Genomic DNA, 26951 nt, shown 5'->3' on the forward strand with positions numbered 1-26951 from the left:
CCAAGATTGGCAAATTCGCCACTGGCGCCCTGTGCTCTTCACAGATGAAAGCAGGTTCACACTGAGCACGTGACAGACGTGACAGAGTCTGGAGACGCCGTGGAGAACGTTCTGCTGCCTGCAACATCCTCCAGCATGACCGGTTTGGCGGTGGGTCAGTCATGGTGTGGGGTGGCATTTCTTTGTGGGGCCGCACAGCCCTCCATGTGCTCGCCAGAGGTAGCCTGACTGCCATTAGGTACCGAGATGAGATCCTCAGACCCCTTGTGAGACCATATGCTGGTGCGGTTGGCCCTGGGTTCTTCCTAATGCAAGACAATGCTAGACCTCATGTGGCTGGAGTCTGTCAGCAGTTCCTGCAAGAGGAAGGCATTGATGCTATGGACTGGCCCGCCCGTTCCCCAGACCTGAATCCAATTGAGCACATCTGGGACATCATGTCTCGCTCCATCCACCAACGCCACGTTGCACCACAGACTGTCCAGGAGTTGGCGGATGCTTTAGTCCAGGTCTGGGAGGAGATCCCTCAGGAGACCATCCACCACCTCATCAGGAGCATGCCCAGGCATTGTAGGGAGGTCATACAGGCATGTGGAGGCCACACACACTACTGAGCCTCATTTTGACTTGTTTTAAGGACATTACATCAAAGTTGGATCAGCCTGTAGTGTGGTTTTCCACTTTAATTTTGAGTGTGACTCCAAATCCAGACCTCCATGGGTTGATAAATTGGATTTCCATTGATTATTTTTGTGTGACTTTGTTGTCAGCACATTCAACTATGTAAAGAAAAAAGTATTTAATAAGATTATTTCTTTCATTCAGATCTAGGATGTGTTGTTTAAGTTTTCCCTTTATTTTTTTGAGCAGTATACAATGTATTTGACACACACAATGGTTGTCATACAACTGATATTTTCTGCACACAAATGTTTACACAATCATTGTGCAGTGTCTCCACAATGCTTGTGTAATTCATGTTGTTCAGAAAAACATTGTGCCAAATGAGTTGTTCATCAGTTGTACAACTTGAGTGTGCATAGGGTCAATGGCTTCAGAAGTGTTTGGTGTCAGAAAGATAGGTCTATCATTCCAGCCAGCCAGGGAGGGACGAAGAGTCCGAGGGTCCCCAGGATACACACCATGATGAACAACCACAGAAAGATCCGGTCTAGGACCATAGCCACGTACTTCCACTCCTGCTTCACCTGAATAATGACAGAAATCAGTTTTTAGTTACTTCGTACACAAAATGAATCACTGTTGAAATATTGAAATTGATAGAATTTGTGTTCCTACGGTTCAGGTTGTTCACCATTGAAGTACAGAATACAGCATTGCGCTCTGAAATATATGGCATTGTGCGGCAAATGCCAAGTCCCTTATCCACTGGCATTCATAACTGTAAAGCCCGATTGAGTTTTGTGTCATGTATCTTTTTTGATATCTTTGAAATAATTATGGGTAGAAATAAACAATATGTATCTTCAGCATACAAATAGCTAAAACTGAGGGTGCCCTGACGCACCATATTCTCTATTTTCAGAGAGCAAATACTGTAGATAAACTGAAGGGGCCTGGGTCTGTGCTCATAGACCTGCCTCCTCAGTTTACATGTTAATGATGACACCCTTGCTTACAGAGAAGTCGATATCCTCCGAACGGAGGTGGTCTGCGATGTACTGCACACCTTCCATGGCCATCTTCATGGACGGGGATAAGACGAGGAGCCGCTGGTCCTTGGTCATTGCTTTGGCTTCCTTGGCCAGGCCTGAGTGATACTTGCAGACAGCTGAGCAGCTCTGCTTCCTCTCCTCCATCAGGGACGGGTGCTGAGAGAGAGGCCGCTGCATGCCGTTACGCATGGAGGAGACCTCCTCATGCAGGCAGCAGTACTGGATGCTGCGTGAGCGACAGCGGACGCTGGTCTGGGGCTGCTCCCTCTCACCCAGGCCGTACTGTAAGCTGAGGGAGCGCATCTTGGGCCTGGCCATGTGGTGCTTGTCCCTGGGCAGGAAGAGAGGGTGGAGGAACAGAGGAGAGCAGCCTGGCTGGGACGAGGTGGTCGGCTCCTCCGGGAGGATAGAGTACTGGCTGGGGGATCTGTCCAGGGGCTGCTGCTGTTGCTGGGGAAACTTGGGGGGCAGGGAACCCTCCATGGATCGGCCCATGGAGAGAGAAGGGGAGCGGGCCAGGATCTCTTGGACCTCCAGGGGGGAGGTGGGTGGGAAGCTGGCCTCCAGCTCAGCCTCCATCTCACCCCATAGCGTGGCCCTCTTTTGCATGGCCTCCGCCAGCCTCTTGCTGTTGTCCTTGACCACGGCAGGCCGCCGGATGAACAGGAAGCCGGGGACGACGTCCAGGAAGACGTGGCGCACCCAGCGGGGCATGGTGTCCGTGCGCGGCGAGCGGTGGTGCACGTTGAGCACGAATATGGTGATGCTGATGGAAAGGGTGACGAAGATCATGGTGAAGAGGAGGTACTCCCCGATGAGCGAGATGACCAGTGAGGTGGATGGGATGATCTCAGTAATAAGCAAGAGGAAGACGGTGAGAGACAGCAACACAGAGATACACAGGGTGATCTTCTCTCCACAGTCAGAGGGCAGATAGAACACCAGGACAGTCAGACAGGAGATCAGCAGACAGGGCACTATCAGATTAATGGTGTAGAACAGCGGTAGCCTCCGGATGATGAAGGAATAGGTGATGTCAGAGTAGACCTCGTGGCAGCACTCGTACTTCTTGATGTTGTAGTTGCCCACGGCATCCACCAGCACCCACTCGCCACTTTCCCAGTAGTCCATCTGGTCCACATTGCCCGCCATGCTGATTAGGTCGATCTTGGTGCGGTCGTAGGTCCACGAGCCAAACTTCATGGTGCAGTTCTGCTGGTCGAAAGGGAAGAAGGTGACGTCGATGCTGCAGGAGGACTTGTAGATGGCCGGGGGAACCCACTTGATGCGCCCGTCGTGGAACAGGTGGGCCTTGGTCAGGTGGGTCACGGAGAAATCACCATCTGCACTAGAGATAAGAAGGGATGATAGAGATAGATTGTATGTTAAGGAAAGGCCTGACAGATTAGACAATAAAGATCAATTACCCGTCCACTCTCATTGTTTTTTGGTCATCAATGGTAGAAAAGAGTGGCTGTGGCTATATATACAAACATAAAGTGTGTATTGCAGCATGTCCTAGTGAAGTCGAATTGCAGTGGGGTCGCCACATACATTTTTTACAATTTTATTTAGATATACCAGGGGTACGACACTTAGACTCACAGTGGCGTGTATTCATGGATGCCAAGTGAAGCTAGGCTTCACCCAAAAATTGACATTGAAGTAAAGAAAAAAGATACATAATAATATATTTCGTAATATCTCAGTATCTTTCGTCTCTCTGTGTTTCATACATTTCCTTCAATTCACAAGAGGCTGAATATATCTCACAGGAGAAAGCATCCAAGCGAATCAAACAGCGCTCCTCTGTCTCTGTATGAGTAGCCCATCTATGTCTGGTCAAAAAGAGTATGACATTGTTGCCGCCAGTAGCATAGATTGCAAGGGAAGCCAACGAGCATTTGGCCTCCCTTGAATTTGTTTTGTTATAAAATAATAGCCAATCAGCGTTGAGCTAAACTGAGCGAGCTCAGGTGTGAATGGTCCTTCTATCTTTTAGTCACTGTAGTAGACTAAGCATAGGTGATTAGATGATGTTGAAATGGTGCTGGAATAGTGGAGGCAGGGCTTGATTTCTTTGCAAGTTGTGGTTATCTAATCCAAGATGGCATAGCAGTCAGACGTCATTTGTCCTCGTCTTGTCGTGTCCCGTGTATATATATATTTACATATTTTCTTCGCATATCTTTTTATATATTTTTTTCTTCTAAAAACTCAACTTCAAAACACTCTCCTGCAACCCGCCTCACCAATTAAAAAAAAAGTATTATTTACCTAAAATCTGAAATCCACAACAGAAGCTAGCCAGAAGTTAGCCAGAAGTTAGCCAGCCATTTCTACCGCAAGCTCTGGATATTTACACCTGGATCTTGCAGCTAGCTAGCTGCTATCCGAGTGACTATTGGCTAACGTCGGTCCCGGAGCTAACATCAATTATTCCGGAGCTAGCCAGCTGAGGAGTTCCATCAGCCACTCCTGGGCTACAATCACCTATCTGGACCTGTTTTACTGCTGATGCGGAGCCCCATCGGGCCTTCATGACTGGACTACTGACGTTATCTGCCCGAGGGAGTTATCCAACTGGCCCCTCCGTCGCGACGTAACCTGAACGCCCATCGGTGGCCAGCTAATCGTTAGCTGTCTTATCAGCTGCTATCTGAATAGGCCAATTATCTTGGGCCACTATAACTATAACTATTTTTGCTAATTGGATTTGCCAATTGGATTGGTCCCCTCTACCCTCTACCACAAGGAACCCCACTAATCTACCGACGGAAATGCACGAGGTGGCTAAAAACAGACCATCTTCTGCCAACTTGCTACCCATGGCCCGGCTAGCTGTCTGAATCGCCTTGACCGTAACCGACCTCACTACTCACTGGACCCTTTTGATCACTTGGCTAAGCATGCCTCTCCTTAATGTCAATATGCCTTGTCCATTGCTGTTCTGGTTAGTGTTTATTGGCTTATTTCACTGTAGAGCCTCTAGCCCTGCTCATTATACCTTATCCAACCTCTCAGTTCCACCACCCACACATGTGATGACATCACCTGGTTTCAATGATGTTTCTAGAGACAATATCTCTCTCATCATCACTAAATGCCTAGGTTTACCTCCACTGTATTCACATCCTACCATACCTTTGTCTGTACATTATACCTTGAAACTATTTTATCGCCCCCAGAAACCTGCTCCTTTTACAAACCCACTGGCTCCAGGTCATCTACAAGACCCTGCTAGGTAAAGTTCCCCCTTATCTCAGCTCGCTGGTCACCAGAGCAGCACCCACCTGTAGCACGCGCTCCAGCAGGTATATCTCTCTGGTCACCCCCAAAGCCAATTCCTCCTTCGGCTGCCTCTCCTTCCAGTTCTCTGCTGCAAATGACTGGAACGAACTACAAAAATCTCTAAAACTGGAAACACTTATCTCCCTCACTAGCTTTAAGCACCAGCTGTCAGAGCAGCTCACAGATTCCTGCACCTGTACATAGCCCATCTATAATTTAGCCCAAACAACTACCTCTTCCCCTACTGTATTTATTTATTTATTTCGCTCCTTTGCACCCAATTATTTCCATTTCTACTTTGCACTTTCTTCCACTGCAAATCTACAATTCCAGTGTTTTACTTGCTATATTGTATTTACTTCGCCACCATGGCCTTTTTTGCCTTTATCTCCCTTATCTTACCTCATTTGCTCACATTGTATATAGACTTATTTTTCTACTATATTATTGACTGTAGGTTTGTTTTACTCCATGTGTAACTCTGTGTTGTTGTATGTGTCAAACTGCTTTGCTTTATCTTGGCCAGGTCGCAATTGTAAATGAGAACTTGTTCTCAACTTGCCTACCGGGTTAAAGAAAGGTGAAATAAAATAAAAACTCTCCATGGTTCTAATCAATAGTTGTTTAGTAGTTTGAAAATGTCGGAATCATTAACTTACTTGAACATGCTGTTGTCATGTAACTGTTGTTTTGTGGACTTCACCAGACAGATGTTTCTCTCTGGTTTTGTGATGAAACAAAGGTGTGGTTGAATTTATTCTGCCACTGTGTCTTGTTATTGTCTCGGCCTTAGGTCTTACATCATGGTTGCAAGGCATATGAATTAACAGGTTATAGAGCAAACAACGCAATTATCACGACACAGGTTGTAATCTGGAATGTTTCTTGCATGGCTTCTCCAGGGCTTTTACCCATGCAACGCTACTGTTGACTGGCACCGTTGATTGGGCAGGATGATCTTAGAGTGGACTGGGTCAATCAGGTCACTTTAGGGATTATTCTATTTCAGAAATAATGATCTACTGTGGTATTGCCGTATTATGTTTCCATGACTATGTTGGTGTAATAGTAAAATCTATCTGTATCTGTCACATCCTGACCATAGTAAGATGTTATTTTCTATGGTAGAGTAGGTCAGGGTGTGACAGGGGGTGTTTTTCTATGTTTATATTTCTATGTTCATGTTCTAGTTTTGTATTTCTATGTTGGTTTTGTTTGGGATGATCTGCAATTAGAGGCAGCTGGTCCTCGTTGTCTGTAATTGGAGATCATACTTAAGTAGGGTATTTTTTCCACCTGGGTGTCATACGCGCCATAAAGGACAGACCAAGGCGCAGCGGGTATAGTGCTCATCTTCCTTTATTTAGATTAAAGTGAACACTTAAACCAAAACTAACAAACAACAAAACAACAGTTCTGTAAGGTACAAAGACTATAACGGAAAACAACCACCCACAAACCCAAAGGAAAAAACAGGCTGCCTAAGTATGGCTTCCAATCAGAGACAACGAAAGACACCTGCCTCTGATTGGACCCCTTTACTGGTCAGGGCGTGAAAATAATTGGGGGCTGCCTCTCTGTCTTGCCTTTAGGTGCATTTAGAGCCTCCTCTCGTCGCCGCTCTGCTCTTGCTGCCTCCACTTCTTCCCATGGATCCCTTCTGGATCTCCTCCCATGTCCAGGATCCCTTGCCGTCCAATATCTGCTCCCATGTCCATTCCTCCTGCTGCTCCTTCTTCCACTGCTTGGTCCTTCTTTGGTGGGTGGTTCTGTCATACGCGTCGTAAAGGACAGACCAAAGCACAGCGGGTATAGTGCTCATCTTCCTTTATTTAGATAAAAGTGAATACTTAAACCAAAACTAACAAACGACAAAACGACAGTTCCGTAAGGTACAAAGACTATAACGGAAAATAACCACCCACAAACCCAAAGGAAAAAACAGGCTGCCTAAGTATGGCTTCCAATCAGAGACAACGAAAGACACCTGCCTCTGATTGGAAACCATACTCGGCCACACATAGAAAATGAACATAGAAAAAGAAAACTAGAACATATCCCCTGGAAACAAACAAACCCCAAAACACACAGAAACAACACCCCCCTGCCACGCCCTGACCATACTACAATGACAAATGACCCCTTTACTTGTCAGGACGTGACACTGGGTTTGTGGGAGATTGTAATTTTGAGTAGTGTATGTTTCACCTCTGTGTCACGGTTTGTTGTTTTTTTGTCATTCAGTTTATTTATATATTGCGTAGTTTCACAGTATAAATAAAATGTGGAACGACACACGCTGCACTTTGGTCCGCTCATTCCTACGACAACCGTGACAGTAGCTATCATCTAAGATCATAAGAGTTGGTATAAGAAAATATGAACTTTGAACTGTAAAATGGTTTGGTCCATTTCCTGTGAACTTGTTGCATTGCCCATTTTACTTCCTCTTTCCTTCTGCTCCTGTGAGAGGTTTCCACTAGTTACCACAGTCACAAAGTCAATATCGTAATAAATCACGAAAACAAAAATGTGTTTTTTGGTCTTAATTAAAGTTAGGTTTAGGCGTAAGGTTAGCAGTGTGGTAAAGGTTATGGTTAAGGTAAAAAATCGGATTTGGGGGAAATAGGTGGGATTTATAACTTGGTGTGGTAACTAGTGATGACCTTGTGAAAAGGTAACGTAAACTCACTCACTTTTGTACATCGCCTTGGTCTGTACAATTTACCTTATTTTAGCGCCCCAAGAACGTAATACTTCCAGATCAACTGTAATGTCAATACCATTGTAAAGCACAATTTCTCCCCTTTCCAACAAAATTAATGACATGACCTCCAAGCTGCCCGTTTCTACATAATTCAAGAAGGCAATGAGCTCCGTCGGGTCTTTTTAAAAATGGCGGGTGGGGAAGCGAAACTAATGCGTGATAGTGAGAAGGAGAGGAGATGTGTGGGAAAACGGCTTTTTTTCACTCGATCTGTCCAACTTATCACCTTACCGCCTCTAAAATGTAAATAAAACACTATAAAGAGTTTATATAATGTGTCATTACATACCTATTTGAAGGTTTGTGTCGAATTTGAATCGAGTTTTTAGGGCGGTGCTAAAGTGATCTTCAGAAGTAAACAGCGGCTTTGAGAGTCATGATCGCTTACTGTGATGACGCAAAAAATGACTAAGTATCCCCCTTACCTCCGTCACTGTCCATTTCTTGTTTTTAAACGATGAGAGAAGTGCTACACCTGGTGGAGAGAGATTGTAAGAAATAAATAGTTGCTTTATGCGTGCTGCACTTTACGGCATGACACTTCACGATGTAACGGAGGGTCAGTTTTTTAAACTTTTCTCCAATACTATAGAGCCATTACCATGTCGATCAACGCTTGAATAGAAACGTAGTTCACACCCCAGATTTTGAAGTCAACACAGTCGCTACAGACCCATTAGTTTTCTTTGCAGCCTCGTTTGAATGTCGCGGTTGCACACATTTTTACGGAATGGGTGAGTTTACGTTATATGTTGTTTCTGCTCTGCTAATTCTGTAATTTAATCAGCTGATTCTGTCATTATATCTGCTAATTATATCATTAAAAGAGTGACAGTATCATTACATGTCCAGTAAAAGAAGTGAAATGTGTTGCCTGTAAACGTTATTCTTATATTTAGTCTGAATTTTGTTTGTTTCGAATTTTCTCTTTGTACGCAGTCATAACGGAATGTACACCGAGCACGAGCTGCTAGCTCTCTGTGTTGTTTTTAGCATTCTATGCTAGCTATATAGCCCAGCATGTTAGCATTGTGGCTATGCTGTTATTGCTTTTGGTCAAATGAAACGAGTATTCATATTCTCTATGGGCACTGAGTTATATTGTTTTAGGGGAGAGCCGGGGCAAAAGTAACACGCCCATTTTCTCAGATAACACACAAACTAGAATGACGTAGTGAAGTCAGCACGTTCCTAATCTGGTGGAGGACCTCCCTGAAAAAAAAACAGCCTAATCTGACCATGTTTCGCCGAGTTATAAACAAAACGTTTTGAGCGATGTAAGTAAAAAAACGGACCCGGAAGTGTTTTTGGTTGTAGAGTTGTGTTTAGTTGTTTAAGGTTCCAAACATATGTAATTTTCTTAACCAATTTAGTGACTAAATGATACCATAGGTTTCAAATATCATTCTAGCTAGTCTCTAGCCTCTCCTGTGTTGTCTTGGCTGTGTGCTTAGGGTCGTAGTCCTGTTGGAAAGTCACCCTTTACCCCAGTCTGAGGTCCTTAACGCTCTGGAGCAGGTTTTCATCAAGGATCTCTCAGTACTTTGCTCCATTCATCTTTGCCTCGATCCTGACTATTCTCCCAGTCCCTGCCGCTGAAAAACATTCCCACAGCATGATGCTGCCACCACCATGCTTCACGGTAGGGATGGTGCCAGGTTTTCTCCAGACATGGCGCTTGGAATTCAGGCCACTGAGTTCAATCTTGGTTTCATCAGACCAGAGAATCTTGTTTCTCATGGTCTGAGAGTCCTTTAGGTGCCTTTTGTCAAACTCCAAGCGAGATGTCATGTGCCTTTTACTGAGGAGTGGCTTCCATCTGTTGCAGAAATGGTTGTCCTTCTGTAAGGTTCTCCCATCTTCACAGAGGAACTCTAGAGCTCTGTCAGAGTGACAATCAGGTTATTGGTCACCACCCTGACCAAGGCCCTTCTCCCCCGATTGCTCAGTTTGGCACAGGTGGACTCCAATCAAGTTGTAGAAACATCTCAAGGATGATCAATGGAAACAGGATGCACCTGAGCTCAATTTTGAGTCTCATAGCAAAGGGTCAGAATACTTCTGTAAATAAGGTTTTCCTGTTTTTTATTTCAGTACATTTTCAAAAAAATAAATAAACCTGTTTTCGCTTTGTCATTATGGGGTATTGTGTGTAGATTTCTGAATCATTTGTTTTATTTAATCAATTTTAGATTAAGTCTGTAACGTAACAAAATGTCGAAAAAGTCAGGGGGCCTGAATACTTTCCAAAGGCACTGTATATAAGCTGTTTGACATAACATATGGTGTCTGTAGCTCTATTGATCTGCGTAATTGGGGGGGGAGTGTTACTTTCGTCCCGGTTCTCCCTTACGATTCATCAGGCGTGGATGCAGTTTAGACACATGAAACTAATGCCTGTTATTTCTATAAATAAAAACTAAAATCCATCCAGACAGAAGTCAATCCTGTACTCTACACACAACACAGAAGGAAACTATGAAACTATTTTTAAAGGTAAGGAATCATGTAAGTCATTTCCTAATATGGGTGAACATTTAAGACATGTTTCAAAGTATACACTTAGCATGCATACTTAGCATTAAAACGTTACATACTTGTTGTAAAGAACTATATCTGGTCTCCAGATTAGATGGGATGGGATATGCATGGAGGTGACATTCTCATATTCCTTAGGATTCCAGGAGAGCTTGTAGTCATTCCACTCCTGGAGGAAACAGACCAATAGAAACTCAGTGTGACCAAATAACACTACAAATACAATAGATCATTCAGACACAGAAACGTTGTGTCATTTTGATTGGACTCACTTGTTTCACCCAGACATTGGTGATCATCATTTGATTTTTCTCATCCTGATTTTGAGAAAAGACAAACAGTATAAAGATGGTTGATGATGGTATGCACCTACTCATTGTAGTATCTGCGTAGACAGGCTGGGATTCAGTGAACCCTGTCATAGCAATGTTTTCAAAGTGTGTTAGTCCTGACCATGCACTCAAACAGTACAGTCCAGAACCACTGGTAGATTTGATTTCATCTCAAGAAAAAGAGCTACTGTGTAAATGCAGATTTGACTGAATCGGACCATTAGAATTCTCCAAACACTCATTTGTAAATTAAAATCAACATTTTTGGCACTCAGGTGTACGCATGGCATTGAAGGTATTTAAGTTTTATTTCCTCCTCACCACATCAATGAGCTGGGCAATGGACAACCCAAAGTGCACATACACCACATCAGAGACATTGGCCACAGGGCGTGCCAGTTTGTTGTAATGGCTGAACAGTGTCCTCAGTAGCCTGTCCTCTGCCTGAGCCCGCACCCTGGGGTGGCTACACACTGGAGGAGGAGGTAGAGGAGGAGGAGGAAGAGGGGAAGGAAGGGGAGGAGGAAGTATGGGGGGGAGAAAGTGGAGGACATAATCATAGTTAACCTCAAATGTTCCCAAAGTATTACTGTTGTTTTCCACATTGGGCTATTTCCTATAAATATACCCATGTGCAGTACATGTACCTTTTAAACAGGACACTAAAATGCTGATTCCATGTATGAGGAACCCAAAGTGTGACCAATCATTTTTTTTGAAATACTTAACTACAGATACTGTTATCATCAAATAAAACAACATTATTATTTTACTGAATTTAGATTATTAAATGTACTCCAAACTTCAAAATGTCATTAGCAGTCCTTACGATGTTCACTATCCATTGTTCACAAAAGTAGATGCAGCTAACTATGTGGCAGCATCATTTCTTAAATTGTTATACAGTAAATCACCTGTATACCAAACACAAGACTGAAAGTTGAATGCACATTAATTAAAACTTTAAGTACTTTGTACAATATATTTGTGTGCATCACAATTATCATAAGGATATCAACAACACATTAGTTTAAAAGGGACTGACCTTGAAAGGGAAGAAGAGACATTAAAATTCCTACAAGAGGATAACACTTGACCGAAGACATTTTCTTGACTATGTGAAATTCTTCTTCTACCCAGATTTGAAAAGTCTTTCATCAGCTTGCGTCCACTGTTGCCATAAAACATTTACATGTTCACCTTCTGTGCTCTTTCTTTATTTTCATGATGCATTTAAATTATTCAATTGATATCTCTTTTCTCTTTCCACTCTTCATAAAAAAAAGAGCAAAAAGTTGTTATGTTCCTTTTGTATGTTGATTTGTTTCTGACGACGTTCCTCTGGAATCCAACCTCCTCTTTAGCACAAAATCCTTGGCTGCAGGTTGCACAAAAAATGGACTTCCATCCTCTGTTTCCCTTTGTGTCACCACGCTGTCAGATGGTCCTGTCTCTCTCTGTCCTCTTTAGAAGCTACTGCCTTTCACTCAAACACAAGACAAATGCTGCCAGTCCCTGTCCTCTTTCAACCCAGGACACTTAACCCTAAGGCACTTACACTCTCACTTCAAATGGGTTGGTACATTGTACTGTATTGTATGCGTGCCATTATCTATTGAAAATGCATCCCTTAGAATGTGTTTTATCTCTCCATACAATACATATTCATATTTGAAAATATAGATTTTTTTAAGTAGATGGAAAATTGTATATAAAAAAATATAATATTAGATCATGTATTCAGCAAATGTATTTCCCAAGTCAAAATTGAACTTCAATATATTGTTTGGTCCATCTTTGCCATCGTGTACAAGATCATCGAGACTGAAAAATGTGCTACTGTACATCAACAATCAGTTATGGCACTAAGTTAAGGCATGTGATTTATTATCATGATAGGAGTCATGCATATACATTATTATAGTATACCAAGCCTTTCCCTCAGCAAAACAGTGGCATACTAAAGTATTTAATTCAGAGCTCTAGGTGAAAACATCACAGATGAATAAGGAAAACAGTTTTCTTTCTCTCAGAGAAGAGGAAGAATGACTAACACCTCCATTTTGTGACACTAGCTGCAGCCTGAGAGTGTGAAATGTCCTCTGGTTTCCCTGGTGATTCTTCACCTCTTGGGTTTGGACTAGAAAACAACACATCTGCACGCACCTACCTGTACGCTGCTCTGAAAGTGTGGCCGTTTTTTGTTCAGAAAAAGGAATTGTGTAGATCAGGCACGTATTATGAAAATGTTTATAATATTCAACATGTATTATTCTTAAATGTATTGGGAATACTTGGGATATTGCAAAACATATATACATAGAGTTGAAGTCGGAAGTTTACATACACCTTAGCCAAATACATTTAAACTCAGTTTTTCACAATTCCTGACATTTAATCCTAGTAAATATTCCCTGTCTTAGGTCAGTTAGGATCACCACATTATTTTAAGAATTTGAAATGTCAGAATAATAGTAGAGAGAATTACTTTTTTCAGCTTTTATTTCTTTCATCACATTCCCAGTGGGTCAGAAGTTTACATACCCTCAATTAGTATTTGGTAGCATTGCCTTTAAATTGTTTAACTTGGGTCAAACATTTCGGGTAGCCTTCCACAAGCTTCCCACAATAAGTTGGGTGAATTTTGGCCCATTCCTCCTGACAGAGCTGGTGTAACTGAGTCAGGTTTGTTGGCCTCCTTGCTCGCACACGCTTTTTCAGTTCTGTGCACACATTTTCTATAGGATTGAAGTCTGGGCTTTGTGATGGCCACTCCAATACCTTGACTTTGTTGTCCTTAAGCCATTTTGCAACAACTTTGGAAGTATACTTGGGGTCATTGTCCATTTGGAAGACCCATTTACGACCAAGCTTTAACTTCCTGACTGGTGTCTTGAGATGTTGCTTCAACATATCCACATAATTTTCCTTCCTCATACAGCCATCTATTTTGTGAAGTGCACCAGTCCCTCCTGCAGAAAAGCACCCCCACAACATGATGCTGCCACCCCCATTCTTCACAGTTGGGATGGTGTTCTTCGGCTTGCAAGCGTCCCTCTTTTTCCTCCAAACATAACGTTGGTCATTATGGCCAACCAGTTCTATTTTTGAATCATCAGACCAGAGGACATTTCTTCAAAAAGTACGATCTTTGTCCCCATGTGCAGTTGCAAACCGTAGTCAGGCTTTTTATGGCAGTTTTGGAGCAGTGGCTTCTTCCTTGCTAAGTGAACTTTCAGGTTATGTCGATATAGGACTCGTTTTACTGTGGATATAGATACTTTTGTACCTGTTTCCTCCAGCATCTTCACAATAACCTTTGCTGTATTTATGGGTTTGATTTGCACTTTTCGCACCAAAGTACGTTCATCTCTAGGAGACAGAACGCGTCTCCTTCCTGAGCGGTATGACGGCTGCGTGGTCCCATGGTGTTTTTACTTGCATACTATTGTTTGTACAGATGAACGTGGTACCTTCAGGCATTTTGAAATTGCTCCCAAGGATGAACCAGACTTGTGGAGGTCTACAATTTTTTTCTGAGGTCTTGGCTGATTTCTTTAGATTTTCCCATGATGTCAAGCAAAGAGGCACTGAGTTTGAAGGTAGGCCTTGAAATACATCCACATGTACACCTCCAATTGACTCAAATGATGTCAAATAGCCCATCAGAAGCTTCTAAAGCCATGACATCATTTTCTGGAATTTTCCAAGCTGTTTAAAGGCACAGTCAACTTAGTGTTTGTAAACTTCTGACCCACTGGAATTATGATACAGTGAATTATAAATGAAATAATCTGTCTGTAAACAATTGTTTGAAAAATTACTTGTGTCATGCACAAAGTAGATGTCCTAACCGACTTGCCAAAACTATAGTTTGTTAACAAGAAATGTGTGGTATGGTTGAAAAACGAGTTTCAATGACTCCAACAAAACTCTATGTAAACTTCAGACTTCAACTGTATATCAATTGAACATGTAGTGTTTTTTTTAAGTTAACCAAACTGTCAATGCTAGCACTTGTACACTGTGGGTAGTCAAGCAGAACAATACCTGAGAGGGGGGGAAATACTTATTCTTAGAAGACTAGAACGCATTCCACCCATGGGATGTCGGAATTAGCAGAGCAGAAACCAAAATATCGATGAGTCCACTCTACCAAGGCATCTGGGGAGCAGCGGCGGTTTGACTTCCAAGGACATGCTAGAGTGCTTTTCCTCTAAGCTGTTCCACTCATAACAACTCCCACCCCACACCTACCCACACACATCGAGAAAAATCTAGCATTTGCTTTACTGTATGTTGCAAGTGTGTCAAAGTGCACCGTTTTCAGTTCAAAACAGACCATTATGTTTAAGATGTGGGTTACTTTTGTGTCATATATATACTGCAAATGTGGCTTCCTACTGCATGTGACTGAAAGTCCTATTGTGGGATGGTATTTTTCAGAGTGGTCACAAGTGTTAAAAAAATACAATTAAAGTGCATATACGTGTATACAGATGATTCATGTTGGTATGTCTTTGTTTTCCTACATCTTATTTACTCTCTGCCTCCTAATGGTCATTGGCTTAAGATGCTACATGGATGGCCATGTAGTTTTAGTCTATTCTGCATCACTGCACCACCGTGGATGTGTGTGGTGTGTGTGTGTGTGTGGGGGTTTGGGGGGGGGTTAACAAATCTAAAAAACAAGCTACTTGTGGTTGATGCACAATGGTAATTTCTGCATAAAGTAATTCTGAGAATTGTTAATCATGTGACACAACACAGAATGCAATGTATTTTAAATGTATTTGACAGAAAACAAATATTTGAAAGCAAGCCTGGTGACAGTGAAAGAATATGCCTAGTTTTTTGTGTTATTAATTTAGCAGAGTGAAAGATGAAAACGTTTAGAATTTTTAGCAAAATGTTGCCTATTAAATATAGAAATATCTAATTTACATACAGTACCAGTCAAACGTTTGGACACACCTACTCCTTCAAGGGGTTTTCTTTATTTTTACTATTTTCTAAATGGTAGAATAATAGTGAAGACATTAAAACTATAAAATAACACATACGGAATCACACAGTAACCAAAAAAGTGTTAACCTGTTAGGGCTAGGGGGCAGTATTGACACGGCTGGATAAAAAACGTACCCGACTTAATCTGGTTACTACTCCTGCCCAGTAACTAGAATATGCATATAATTATTGGCTTTGGATAGAAAACACCCTAAAGTTTCTAAAACTGTTTGAATGGTGTCTGTGAGTATAACAGAACTCATATGGCAGGCCAAAACCTGAGAAGATTCCATGCAGTAAGTGGCCTGTCTGACAATTTCTTGCCCTTCTTGATTATCTCTATCCATTACAGAGGATCTCTGCTGTTACGTGACACTTCCTACGGCTCCCATGGGCTCTCAGAAGGCGGCAAAAAGCTGAATCGTGGCTTTGCAGGCTCTGGTTGAAAAAAAGTAGCGCGTTTGGGTAGTGGCTGGTTACAGTACTGTGAGACTCAGGCTCGTGCCCGAGTCGACCTCATGCTTTGTTTTCTTTTGTCTGTTTACCTAAACGCAGATTCCCGGTCGGAATATTATCGCTATTTTACGAGAAAAATGGCATAAAAATGGATTTTAAACAGCGGTTGACATGCTTCGAAGTACAGTAATGGAATATTTAGAATTTTTTTGTCACGAATTGCGCCATGCTCGTGACCCTTATTTACACTTCGGATAGTGTCTTGAACGCACGAACAAAACGCCGCTATTTGGATATAACGATGGATTATTTTGGACCAAACCAACATTTGTTATTGAAGTAGCAGTCCTGGGAGTGCATTCTGACGAAGAACATCAAAGGTAATCAAACTTTTGTAATAGTAAATCGGAGTTTGGTCAGGGCTAAACTTGGTGGGTGTCTAAATAGCTAGCCGTGATGGCTGGGCTATGTACTCAGAATATTGCAAAATGTGCTTTCACCGAAAAGCTATTTTAAAATCGGACACCTCGATTGCACAAAGGAGTTCTGTATCTATAATTCTTAAAATAATTGTTATGTTTTTTGTGAACGTTTATCGTGAGTAATTTAGTAAATTCACCGGAGGTTTGCGGGGGGTATGCTAGTTCTGAACGTCACATGCTAATGTAAAAAGCTGGTTTTTGATATAAATATGAACTTGATTGAACAAAACATGCATGGATTGTATAACATAATGTCCTAGGTGTGTCATCTGATGAAGATCATCAAAGGTTAGTGCTGCATTTAGCTGTCTTCTGGGTTTTTGTGACATTATATGCTAGCTTGAAAAATGGGTGTCTGATTATTTCTGGCTGGGTACTCTGCTGACATAATCTAATGTTTTGCTTTCGTTGTAAAGCCTTTTTGAAATCGGACAGTGTGGTTAGATTAACGAGAGTCTTGTCTTTAAAAATGGTGTAAAATAGTCATATGTTTGAGAAATTGAAGTAATAGCATTTCTAAGGTGTTTGAAAATCGCGCCACGGGATTACACTGGCTGTTGCGTAGGTGGGACGATTTCAGAGAGGTTAAGCAAATCAAAATATATTTTATATCTGAGATTCTTCAAAGTAGCCACCCTTTGCCTTGATGACAGCTTTGCACACTCTTGGCATTATCTCAACCAGCTTCATGAGGTAGTCACCTGGAATGCATTTCGACAACCACTTTGAAGATGCAAATTCTTTTTTATTGTGAAACAAACAAGAAATAAGACAAAAAACGGAAAACTTGAGTGTGTTTAACTATTCACCCACCCCCCAAAGTCAATACTTTGTAGAGCAATCTTTTGTAGAAATTACAGCTGCAAGTCTCTTGGGGTATGTCTCTATAAGCTTGGCACATCTAGCCACTGGGATTTTTGCCCATTCTTCAAGGCAAAACTGCTCCAGCTCCTTCAAATTGGATGGGTTCCGCTGGTGTTCTGTACAGCAATTTTTAAGTCATACCACAGATTCTCAATTGGATTGAGGTCTGGGATTTGACTAGGTCATTCCAAGACATTTAAATGTTTCCCCTTCAACCACTTGAGTGTTGTTTAGCAGTATGCCTTGGGTCATTGTCCTGCGGGAAGGTGAACCTCCGTCCCAGTCTCAAATCTCAGGTTTCCCTCAAGAAGTTCCCTGTATTTAGCGCCATCCATCATTCCTTCAATTCTGACCAGTTTCCCAGTCCCTGCCGATGAAAAACATCCCCACAGCATGATGCTGCCACCACCATGCTTCACTTTGGGGATGATATTCTCAGGGTGATGACAGGTGTTGGGTTTGTGTCAGACATGGCGTTTTCCTTGACGGCCAAAAAGCAACATTTTAGTCTCATATGACCAGAGTACCTTCTTCCATATGTTTTGGGAGTCTCCCACATGCCTTTTGGTGAACACCAAACGTGTTTGCTTATTTTTTTCTTTAAGCAATGGCTTTTTTCTGGACACTCTTCTGTAAAGCCCAGCTCTGTGGAGTGTACGGCTTAAAGTGGTCTTACGGACAGATACTCCAATCTCTGCTGTGGAGCTTTGCAGCTCCTTCAGGGTTATCTTTGGTCTCTTTGTTGCCTCTCTGATTAATGCCCTCCTTGCCTGGTCTTTGAGTTTTGGTGGGCGGCCCTCTCTTGGCAGGTTTGTTGTGGTGCCATATTTTTTCCATTTTTTAATAATGGATTTAATGGTGCCCCGTGGGATGTTCAAAGTTTCGGATATTTTTTTAGAACCCAACCCTGATCTGTACTTCTCCACAACTTTGTCCCTGACCTGTTTGGAGAGCTCCTTGGTCTTCATGGTGCCGCTGGCTTGGTGGTGCCCCTTGCTTAGTGGTGTTGCAGACTCTGGGGCCTTTCAGAACAGGTGTATATATGAGATCTGAGATAATGTGACACTTAAATAAAATCCACCTGTGCGCAATCTAACTAATTATGTGACTTCTGAAGGTAATTGGTTGCACCAGATCTTATTTAGGGGCTTCATAGCAAAGGAGGTGAATACATATGCACGCACCCCTTTTTCATTTTTTATTCTTTAGAATTTTTTGAAATAAGTAATTTTTTAAATTTCACTTCACCAATTTGGACTATTTTGTGTATGTCCATTACATGAAATCCAAATAAAAATCAATTTAAATGACAGGTTGTAATGCAACAAAATAGGAAAAACACCAGGGGGATGAATACTTTTGCAAGGCACTGCATGGGTTACATTCAGATGACTCCCGTGACACTTCTGGGGGTCGTAGAGCAAAGCTAAGAACAGAGAGAGAGAGTTGTGAGAGTCTCCCCTTTCTATAGTGGGGTCATATTATACTGAACAAAAATATAAACACAGCATGTAAAGTGTTGGTCCCCTGTTTCATGATCTGAAATAAAACATCCCACATAAATTGCTTATTTCTCTCAAATTCTGTGCACAAATTTATTTACATCCCTGTAAGTGAGCATTTCTCTTTTGCCAAGATAATCCATCCACCTGACAGATGTGGCATATCAAGATTAAACAGCATGATATGTGTGTTATGCATTTTATGTGTTTTGTTTGGAGTTTTGTTTCCTGTTTGAATCCCAGTAAGAGTAGGTATTGCTGATGCAGAGACTAATTGGGGATCCCAATAAATACAATAAATATATCCACTCCTCCCTCCTCAGCACAAGTCAGGTGATGTTAGACAGGTTATTTGCTGAACCTGGCGTAAATGCTGGAAAATGCCAGGGTGCCAGTTTTTACATGACAAAATTTCTAACTAACGTCGTTTGACACACTCGCCTTCTTAGCACCAGCTGAAAATAGAGCCCTAGGTTGAGGATAATAAAAATATGTGCCATCCAAACAGCTGAGATCCAGCAATGTAAGCATTTTTATACTCTCGTTGCTTATTAATGCGCTTCTCTGCCCTTTTGTGGTCTACTTGTTGTGTGTATGTACTGACATGTATGTGTAACTGATAGATGCACACACACAAACTACATGTTAATGTGTTTAAATGTATGTCAATTGTAAAGTATTTTGTCTCTAATATATTTTCCGTTAAGTGTCGGACCCCAGTACGACTAGCTGTCGCCATTGGCGTCGGCTAATGGTGATGCTAATAAATCAAATCAAAATGCATTTCCCAAAAGCTTTACAGCTAACGTCAAATAGTAGAGCTTAGCTAAGAATGAAGGAGAGGAAGAGAAGAGCTAGTGGTTGATGGTCTGATACCAATTAAGTCAACTCTGTTCCCTTTCGCAATAGTAAGGGAGGGTCAGACGTTGTGTAAGAGCTGTGATAGAGTACATAAGAACCCTTACAGGAACATAGCCAAAGACAGAGGGGCACTGGCCGATGAGAGATGGATGTGTACATGGTGTTTATAGGGCTCCTGGGAGTTCAGCAAGCTCAGGACTTCATTGAACCTTACATCCACTTTGGTTACGAGGGAGGACAAGATACATTCCACATTTTGTGTATTTGGTGTGATAAATCTTCCTTTATTTTGAACAAGTCTCAACCAGAAGGCAACTACCTCCTAGTGAACTTTAAAGCTTATGGAACCTCTGAGGACCTGCAGGATCGATTTCAAATTAATTCTGTTGCTATTTTAAGAATCATCCCCTAAGGCTGTCTGATGCAGGAATTCAGTGCAAACAAATGTGTCCATGGAACATCTCCCAGAGAGTGAGAAATGCATCAGTTATCCATATCTCAGACATTCAAGCAGATGATGAGGTCACAATTTGATTGCAAGCAATGCCTTGCTTTTAAAAGATCAGAGCTAAGAGTTTGTGTGACATGTCAGAACATCTCAAGTCTGGGTGAGAAGTTCATTTTACCTTACAAGACAACTGAATGGACAGTTTGCATGGCAGCTATTATGGGTTTATCAAATATTCACAAAAATAATTTCACTTTCACCAACCTCCGCTCAGTCCAGAGGGAATAGCAGTGATATCCTGAACAGCACATATACTGTACTTGCTCAATGCCGCTCCTCTTGGAATTACTCCCTGTTACGCACACCTCTTGGAGGAGGGAACGCAACACCCTGCCACTCTCAACTCCCTGTGGAGTGAAAGAGGTATGGGATTGCAGGTGCTGGTAAGGATGACAAAGGCAGAGAATTTTTACCGTTAATAGGGAATTTATTCCTTCACACAGTAATATGGGGAAAAGAGGCTGGACGGAACCAAAGCAAAGAAAGTTAAAGTTAAAGAATCCCCTCTCCTACCCACAACTTACCTAACGAGCACACTAACCAAAATTCAGGGGGATGGTCCATCCAGGTCTTACCTAGTGTGCATAGACAGAGTGCATACTACGGGTACATGTATGCACGCAGGCCTTTTGCCTAAGCACTCCCAATGTGCCTTCCCACCGGGAACAAATGAAACAGAATAATACAAACAATTTCAATAATCAAAAACACTGCGTCCTATTGACACACATACCTCAGAAGTATCGTCTACAAAATACTTGACAAAACCTGTCTCTGAGCAACAACCACCACAGGCCATCCAAGACACTCTCCCTGAGCACCAACCAATACTGGGGCATACCCAGAAGCTCTCTCCCTGAGCAAAGGAACACTGGCTTATATACAGCCATAGAAGGAGTCTGTAATGGCAGACAGCTGTATCCTCTGACGAGAGGGCGGGGTAAACTCCAATTATCAAAGGGGCAGACCAATCAGCTGCTTGGGGGAATCCAGGAAGCCATTTCCTGAAATACACACACATACATACAAACACACAACAACACCGAAACTGGGGAACATAACAATCCCTAATTAACAACAAATCACTGGGGAAAACAAATGCATTTCATGGACGTTAATAAGACAATATAACCTATTTGCCTGTGTTCAGCTGGACCCCATGCATCTGACATTCTCATGAGGTGACCGTGCTCTCTTGAAGTGTGATCCCAACGGAACAAATAACTACAGAGTGCAGTGGTATCAGAGAGGTCTGGAGGAGGAGGATAATGGCAACGGAGGGGATGGCTGCGGTTTTACGGACTCCTAACCAACTGTGTTATTTTGTGTTTTTTTTCGCATTGTTTGTATCTTATTTTGTACATAATGTTGCTCCTACCGTCTCTTATGACCGAAAAGAGCTTCTGGATATCAGAACAGCGATTACTCACCTCAAACTGGACAAAGATTTTTTCTGTAATGAGTCCGATGCGAAGGATATACTGCTTCTCCGAGACCAGGCCCAAATCCGCGAGTTACGTGGATTCACAACCTCACCTTGGAGGACAATGGTGTGTTCTGTTGCAGAGTTTGGGCCGATAGGAAAAACATGTATAGGAGAATACCTTCATTGTTCTGCGTCTCAAAAACAAACAGGCTTACTCCTGATCTTACCTAAACACTGATCTTAACTAAACACCGATCTCACCTAAACACCGATCTCACCTAACACCGATCTCACCTAAACACCGATCTCACCTAAACACCAATCTCACCTAAACACCGATCTCACCTAAACACCGATCTCACCTAAAGACTGATCTCACCTAAACACCGATCTCACCTAAACACCGATCTCACCTAAACACCGATCTCACCTAAAGACCGATCTCACCTAAACACCGATCTCACCTAAACACCGATCTCACCTAAAGACCGATCTCACCTAAACACCGATCTCACCTAAAGACCGATCTCACCTAAACACCGATCTCACCTAAACACCGATCTCACCTAAACACCGATCTCACCTAAAGACCGATCTCACCTAAACACCGATCTCACCTAAAGACCGATCTCACCTAAACACCGATCTCACCTAAAGACCGATCTCACCTAAACACCGATCTCACCTAAAGACTTTTCCCATATTTAACTTTCCTATTCATTAGGAACACCTGCTCTTTCTATGACATAGACTGACCAAGTGAATCCAGTGTAGATGAAGGGGAGGAGACAGGTTAAATAAGGATTTTTAAGCCTTGAGACAATAGAGACATTAATTGTGTATGTGTACCATTCAGAGGGTGAATGGGCAAGACAAAATATTTAAGTGCCTTTGAACGGGGTATGGCAGTAGGTGCCACCCAAAAGATTGGATTACATTGGATTCAAAGCATTGGATTCAACATGGGTCAGCATCCCTGTGGAATGCTTTCGACAAGTTGTAGAGTCAATATTAGGTATGTGTTCCTAAATGTTTTGTACACTCAGCATATATCAATCTTTAAATGCATTGATAAACATTTTCAGATTTTATTTTGCCAAATGTCAAATAATTGACTGTGTAAATTACTATTTAGGGAATAATGTGAAAAATATTACCAGCCTGCCACTATATCTCTTCCTTCAGCTCTAGATCTTAATGATTTTTACATGATAAGTATGCAGTGATATAGAGAACAATATGGAAAGTAGTTGTAAGAGAAACCACTGGTATGGTAAATCTGGTAATATAAGATGAGTTTGTCCCAATATTAGTTTATGTCCTATATATCTAATTGGGTGCGCGCGTGTGTGTGTGTGTGTGTGTGTGTGTGTGTGTGTGTGTGTGTGTGTGTGTGTGTGTGTGTGTGTGTGTGTGTGTGTGTGTGTGTGTGTGTTTGTTTCTAGGAGAAAGGGGGGGGGTGAGACCACAAACACTTTTCAGCAATGTGTGTGTGTGTGTTTATGCAGTGCCTCTAGCATATGTGAGGACCCGGTGTCCTTCAGATCCTGTTAGAGAGATCAGAGAACACAGGCTCTTATATCAAACCCCCGAGGACACAGCACCAGCCATACCCCCAAGGACACAGCACCAGCCATACCCCCGAGGACACAGCACCAGCTTAACCCCTGAGGACACAGCACCAGCTTAACCCCCGAGGACACAGCACCAGCCATACCCCCAAGGACACAGCACCAGCCATACCCCTGTTGACACAGCACCAGCTTAACCCCCGAGGACACAGCACCAGCTTAACCCCCGAGGACACAGCACCAGTTTTACCCCCGAGGACACAGCACCAGCTTAACCCCAGAGGACACAGCACCAGCTTAACCCCCATTGACACAGCACCAGCTTAACCCCCGAGGACACAGCACCAGCTTAACCCCCATTGACACAGCACCAGCTTAACCCCCGAGGACACAGCACCAGCTTAACCCCCGAGGACACAGCACCAGCTTAACCCCCGAGGACACAGCACCAGCTTAACCCCCGAGGACACAGCACCAGCTTAACCCCCGAGGACACAGCACCAGCTTAACCCCCAAGGACACAGCACCAGCTTAACCCCCGAGGACACAGCACCAGCTTAACCCCCGAGGACACAGCACCAGCTTAACCCCCGAGGATACAGCACCAGCTTAACCCCCGAGGATACAGCACCAGCTTAACCCCCGAGGACACGGCACCAGCTTAACCCCCAAGGACACAGCACCAGCTTAACCCCCGAGGATACAGGACCATCTTAACCCCCGAGGACACAGCACCAGCTTAACCCCCAAGGACACAGCACCAGCTTAATGTAGCTCTCTCTCATTTAACCTATCCTACTCCTGACATCCCACCACAGCAGTCCCTCGAGCCAAAAACTGCTGTTTTACACAACTGTAGAGGCTGATAAAATGTGATTCTCCACAGCTTTTCAGTGAGAAAAGATATCTGATATGTAAAATCCTATAATGTATCAGAGCGCACCACACTGAACATCAGAAAATGTGCTCAATTATATATTTTATGAAATCCCTATTAGTGTACAGTGAGTTCAATGACCAGATACAATGCTATTTTACAGTAAACAAATTGACAACAGACTTTCAGCGCTCTTATAGGGAAGGACATTCAACAAGCACTTTAACAAATTACTGATGATTGGCTAAGAGAAATTGATAATAAAAGACTGTGGGGCTGTTGTTAGACTTCAGTGCGGCTTTTGACATTATCGACCATAGTCTGCTGCTGGAAAAACGTATGTGTTATGGCTTTAGACCCCTGCTATATTGTGGATAAAGAGTTACCTGTCTATCAGAACACAGAGGGTGTTCTTTAATGGAAGCCTCTCCGACATAATCCAGGTAGAATCAGGAATTCCCTGGGGCAGCTGTTTATGCCCCTTACTTTTTTCAATCTTTACTAACGAAATGCCACTCACTGACGTTGAGTAAAGCCAGTCGGTCTATGTATGCGGGTGACGGAACACTATACACGTCAGCTACTACAGCGACTGAAATGACTGCAACACTTAACAAAGAGCTGCAGTTAGTTTCAGAGTGGGTGGCAAGGAATAAGTTAGTGCTAAATAGTTCCAAAACTAAAAGCATTGTATTTGGGACAAATCATTCACTAAACCCTAAACCTCAACTAAATCTTGTAATGAATAATGTGGAAATTCAGCAATTTGAGGTGACTAAACTGATTGGAGTAACCATGGATTGTAAACTGTCATGGTCAAAACATATTGAAACAACAGTAGCTAAGATGGGGAGAAGTCTGTCCATAACAAAGTGCTGCTCTGCCTTCTTAACAACACCTTCAACAAGGCAGGTCCAACAGGCCCTAGTTTTGTCGCACCTGGACTACTGTTCAGTCGTGTGGTCAGGTGCCACAAAGAGGGACTTAGGAAAATTTGAATTGTCTCAGAACAGGGCAGCACAGCTGACCCTTAAAAGTACACAGGATGCTAACATTAATGATATGCATGTCAATCTCTCATGTCTCAAACTGGAGGAGATTGACTTCATCACTACTTGTTTTTGTAAGAAATGTTGACAAGCTCAATGTACCGAGCTGTCTGTTTAAACGACTAGCACACAGCTCGGACACCCATACATACCCCACAAGACATGCCACCAAAAATCTCTTCACAATCCCCAAGTCCAGAACAGACTATGGGAGGTGATCAGGACTACATAGAGCCATGACTACATGGAAGTCTATTCCACATCAGGTAACTGATGCAAACAGTAAAATCAGATTTGAAAAAACTGTACAAATACACAGCGGAGACTGTGACAAGACACACAAAGGTACACACACACAGTAATATTGTTGTATTATACATTTTGTATTGGTATGTACTGTTTTATATGTAATGTAAGTGCCTTAATGTGTTTGGAACCCAGGAAGAGTAGCTTGGCAGCAGCTAATGGGGATCCCTAATAAATTCAAATGCCCTCTTGTGGTTCAGCTCCACAAGTACATGGTTACATTCTATTCCAGTCAGTAGGACATCTTCAGGTCTTTTTTATTTAACTAGGCAAGTCAGTTAAGAACAAATTCTTATTTTCAATGACAGCCTAGGAACAGTGTGTTAACTGCCTTGTTCAAGGGCAGAACAACAGATTTGTACCTTGTCAGCTCAGGGATTTGATCTTGCAACCTTTCAGTTACTAGTCCAACACACTAACCACTAGGCTACCCTGCCACCCCATCTTACTCATGTATCTTACCTAATTCTGGGTTGTGGTGAAACTCACCTTCATGAGATGAATTTGGAACAACTTGTGTTCTGTAAAAAAAACATTTATTTCCTTCTCTGCAACATGAAAATGAAGTCTGATTAGTTATATACTGAACCATTCACTGTATTCAGCCATTCTACACTCCCAACCACATTGATTGAATCAATGAAAACATAGTCTGAAACACGTCTAAATTTTATGATAAAGTTTATTATACAGTTTCCGTATGTTCATGGATTTGAGTGTTACTACACGGTAATGCTACATAATAAATAAAATGTATATTCATGGCATACTGCGGTTCAAAACATGCCGGCAAGCAGTTTCCAAAAGATGGAGTTCTTCAGTAAACAAAACACACAAAAAACAATCATGGCTGAAACCATAGAGATGTAAACATAGTCAACATTTTCATTACAGCATGTCACAAACTCCATGTGACTGTGAAATGAATACAATATGCTAAACAAAGCCAAGCGTATAGTGAGTAGGCTGAAATTGATATGCTGTAAACAAGAAGTACGATAAGTGCCACAAGGGGGGAAAAAGTAGTGGAGTGCAGGGATTGCAACATGCAAGTGCCATGAAATATTGTTCTGTCTGTAGTTCTCTGTACTCCTCTACAAACGTTGTCTTTCTAATTTACAAACGTTGTCTTTATAATACATTTCTGTTTTGCTCCAAATAGCTTACCTTTACGCATGCTGTGAGCTAACAGTGATGAGCATAGCTTGAGTGAGACATTCAAAAATACATTCACAAGCACATTTTGTGAGATCTGCACCGTTCAAATGTGGCCTGTAACAAAGGCTGGAACACCCTCCCCCCATAAAAGACATCCAAGGCATTTGAGAAGTATGTAACAAGCATTTATGATATTTTAGCTGAGATGATAGTTGTTGAAAATTCGTATTCTTCCCTGCAGTAAATTGCGTTGCCAGTTGAACCTCAGAAATATCATTGT

At 42.3% G+C, this 26951-nt stretch overlaps 1 protein-coding gene across 1 annotated transcript; it reads right to left on the minus strand.

Moving 5' to 3' along the window:
- Positions 1-668: 668 nt before the first annotated feature.
- On the minus strand, positions 669-8148 carry LOC106583646 (neuronal acetylcholine receptor subunit alpha-4). The gene is made up of 3 exons (XM_045705792.1): positions 8024-8148; positions 1641-3024; positions 669-1208 (listed from the first exon to the last, which is right to left on the minus strand). The coding sequence occupies exons 2-3, from the start codon at positions 2877-2879 to the stop codon at positions 1071-1073; spliced, it is 1377 nt and encodes a 458-aa protein (XP_045561748.1). The 5' UTR covers positions 2880-3024; positions 8024-8148; the 3' UTR covers positions 669-1070.
- Positions 8149-26951: the final 18803 nt, after the last annotated feature.

The sequence above is a fragment of the Salmo salar genome, chromosome ssa22, assembly GCF_905237065.1.
Source record: "Salmo salar chromosome ssa22, Ssal_v3.1, whole genome shotgun sequence".
Classification (NCBI taxonomy): Eukaryota; Metazoa; Chordata; class Actinopteri; order Salmoniformes; family Salmonidae; genus Salmo; species Salmo salar.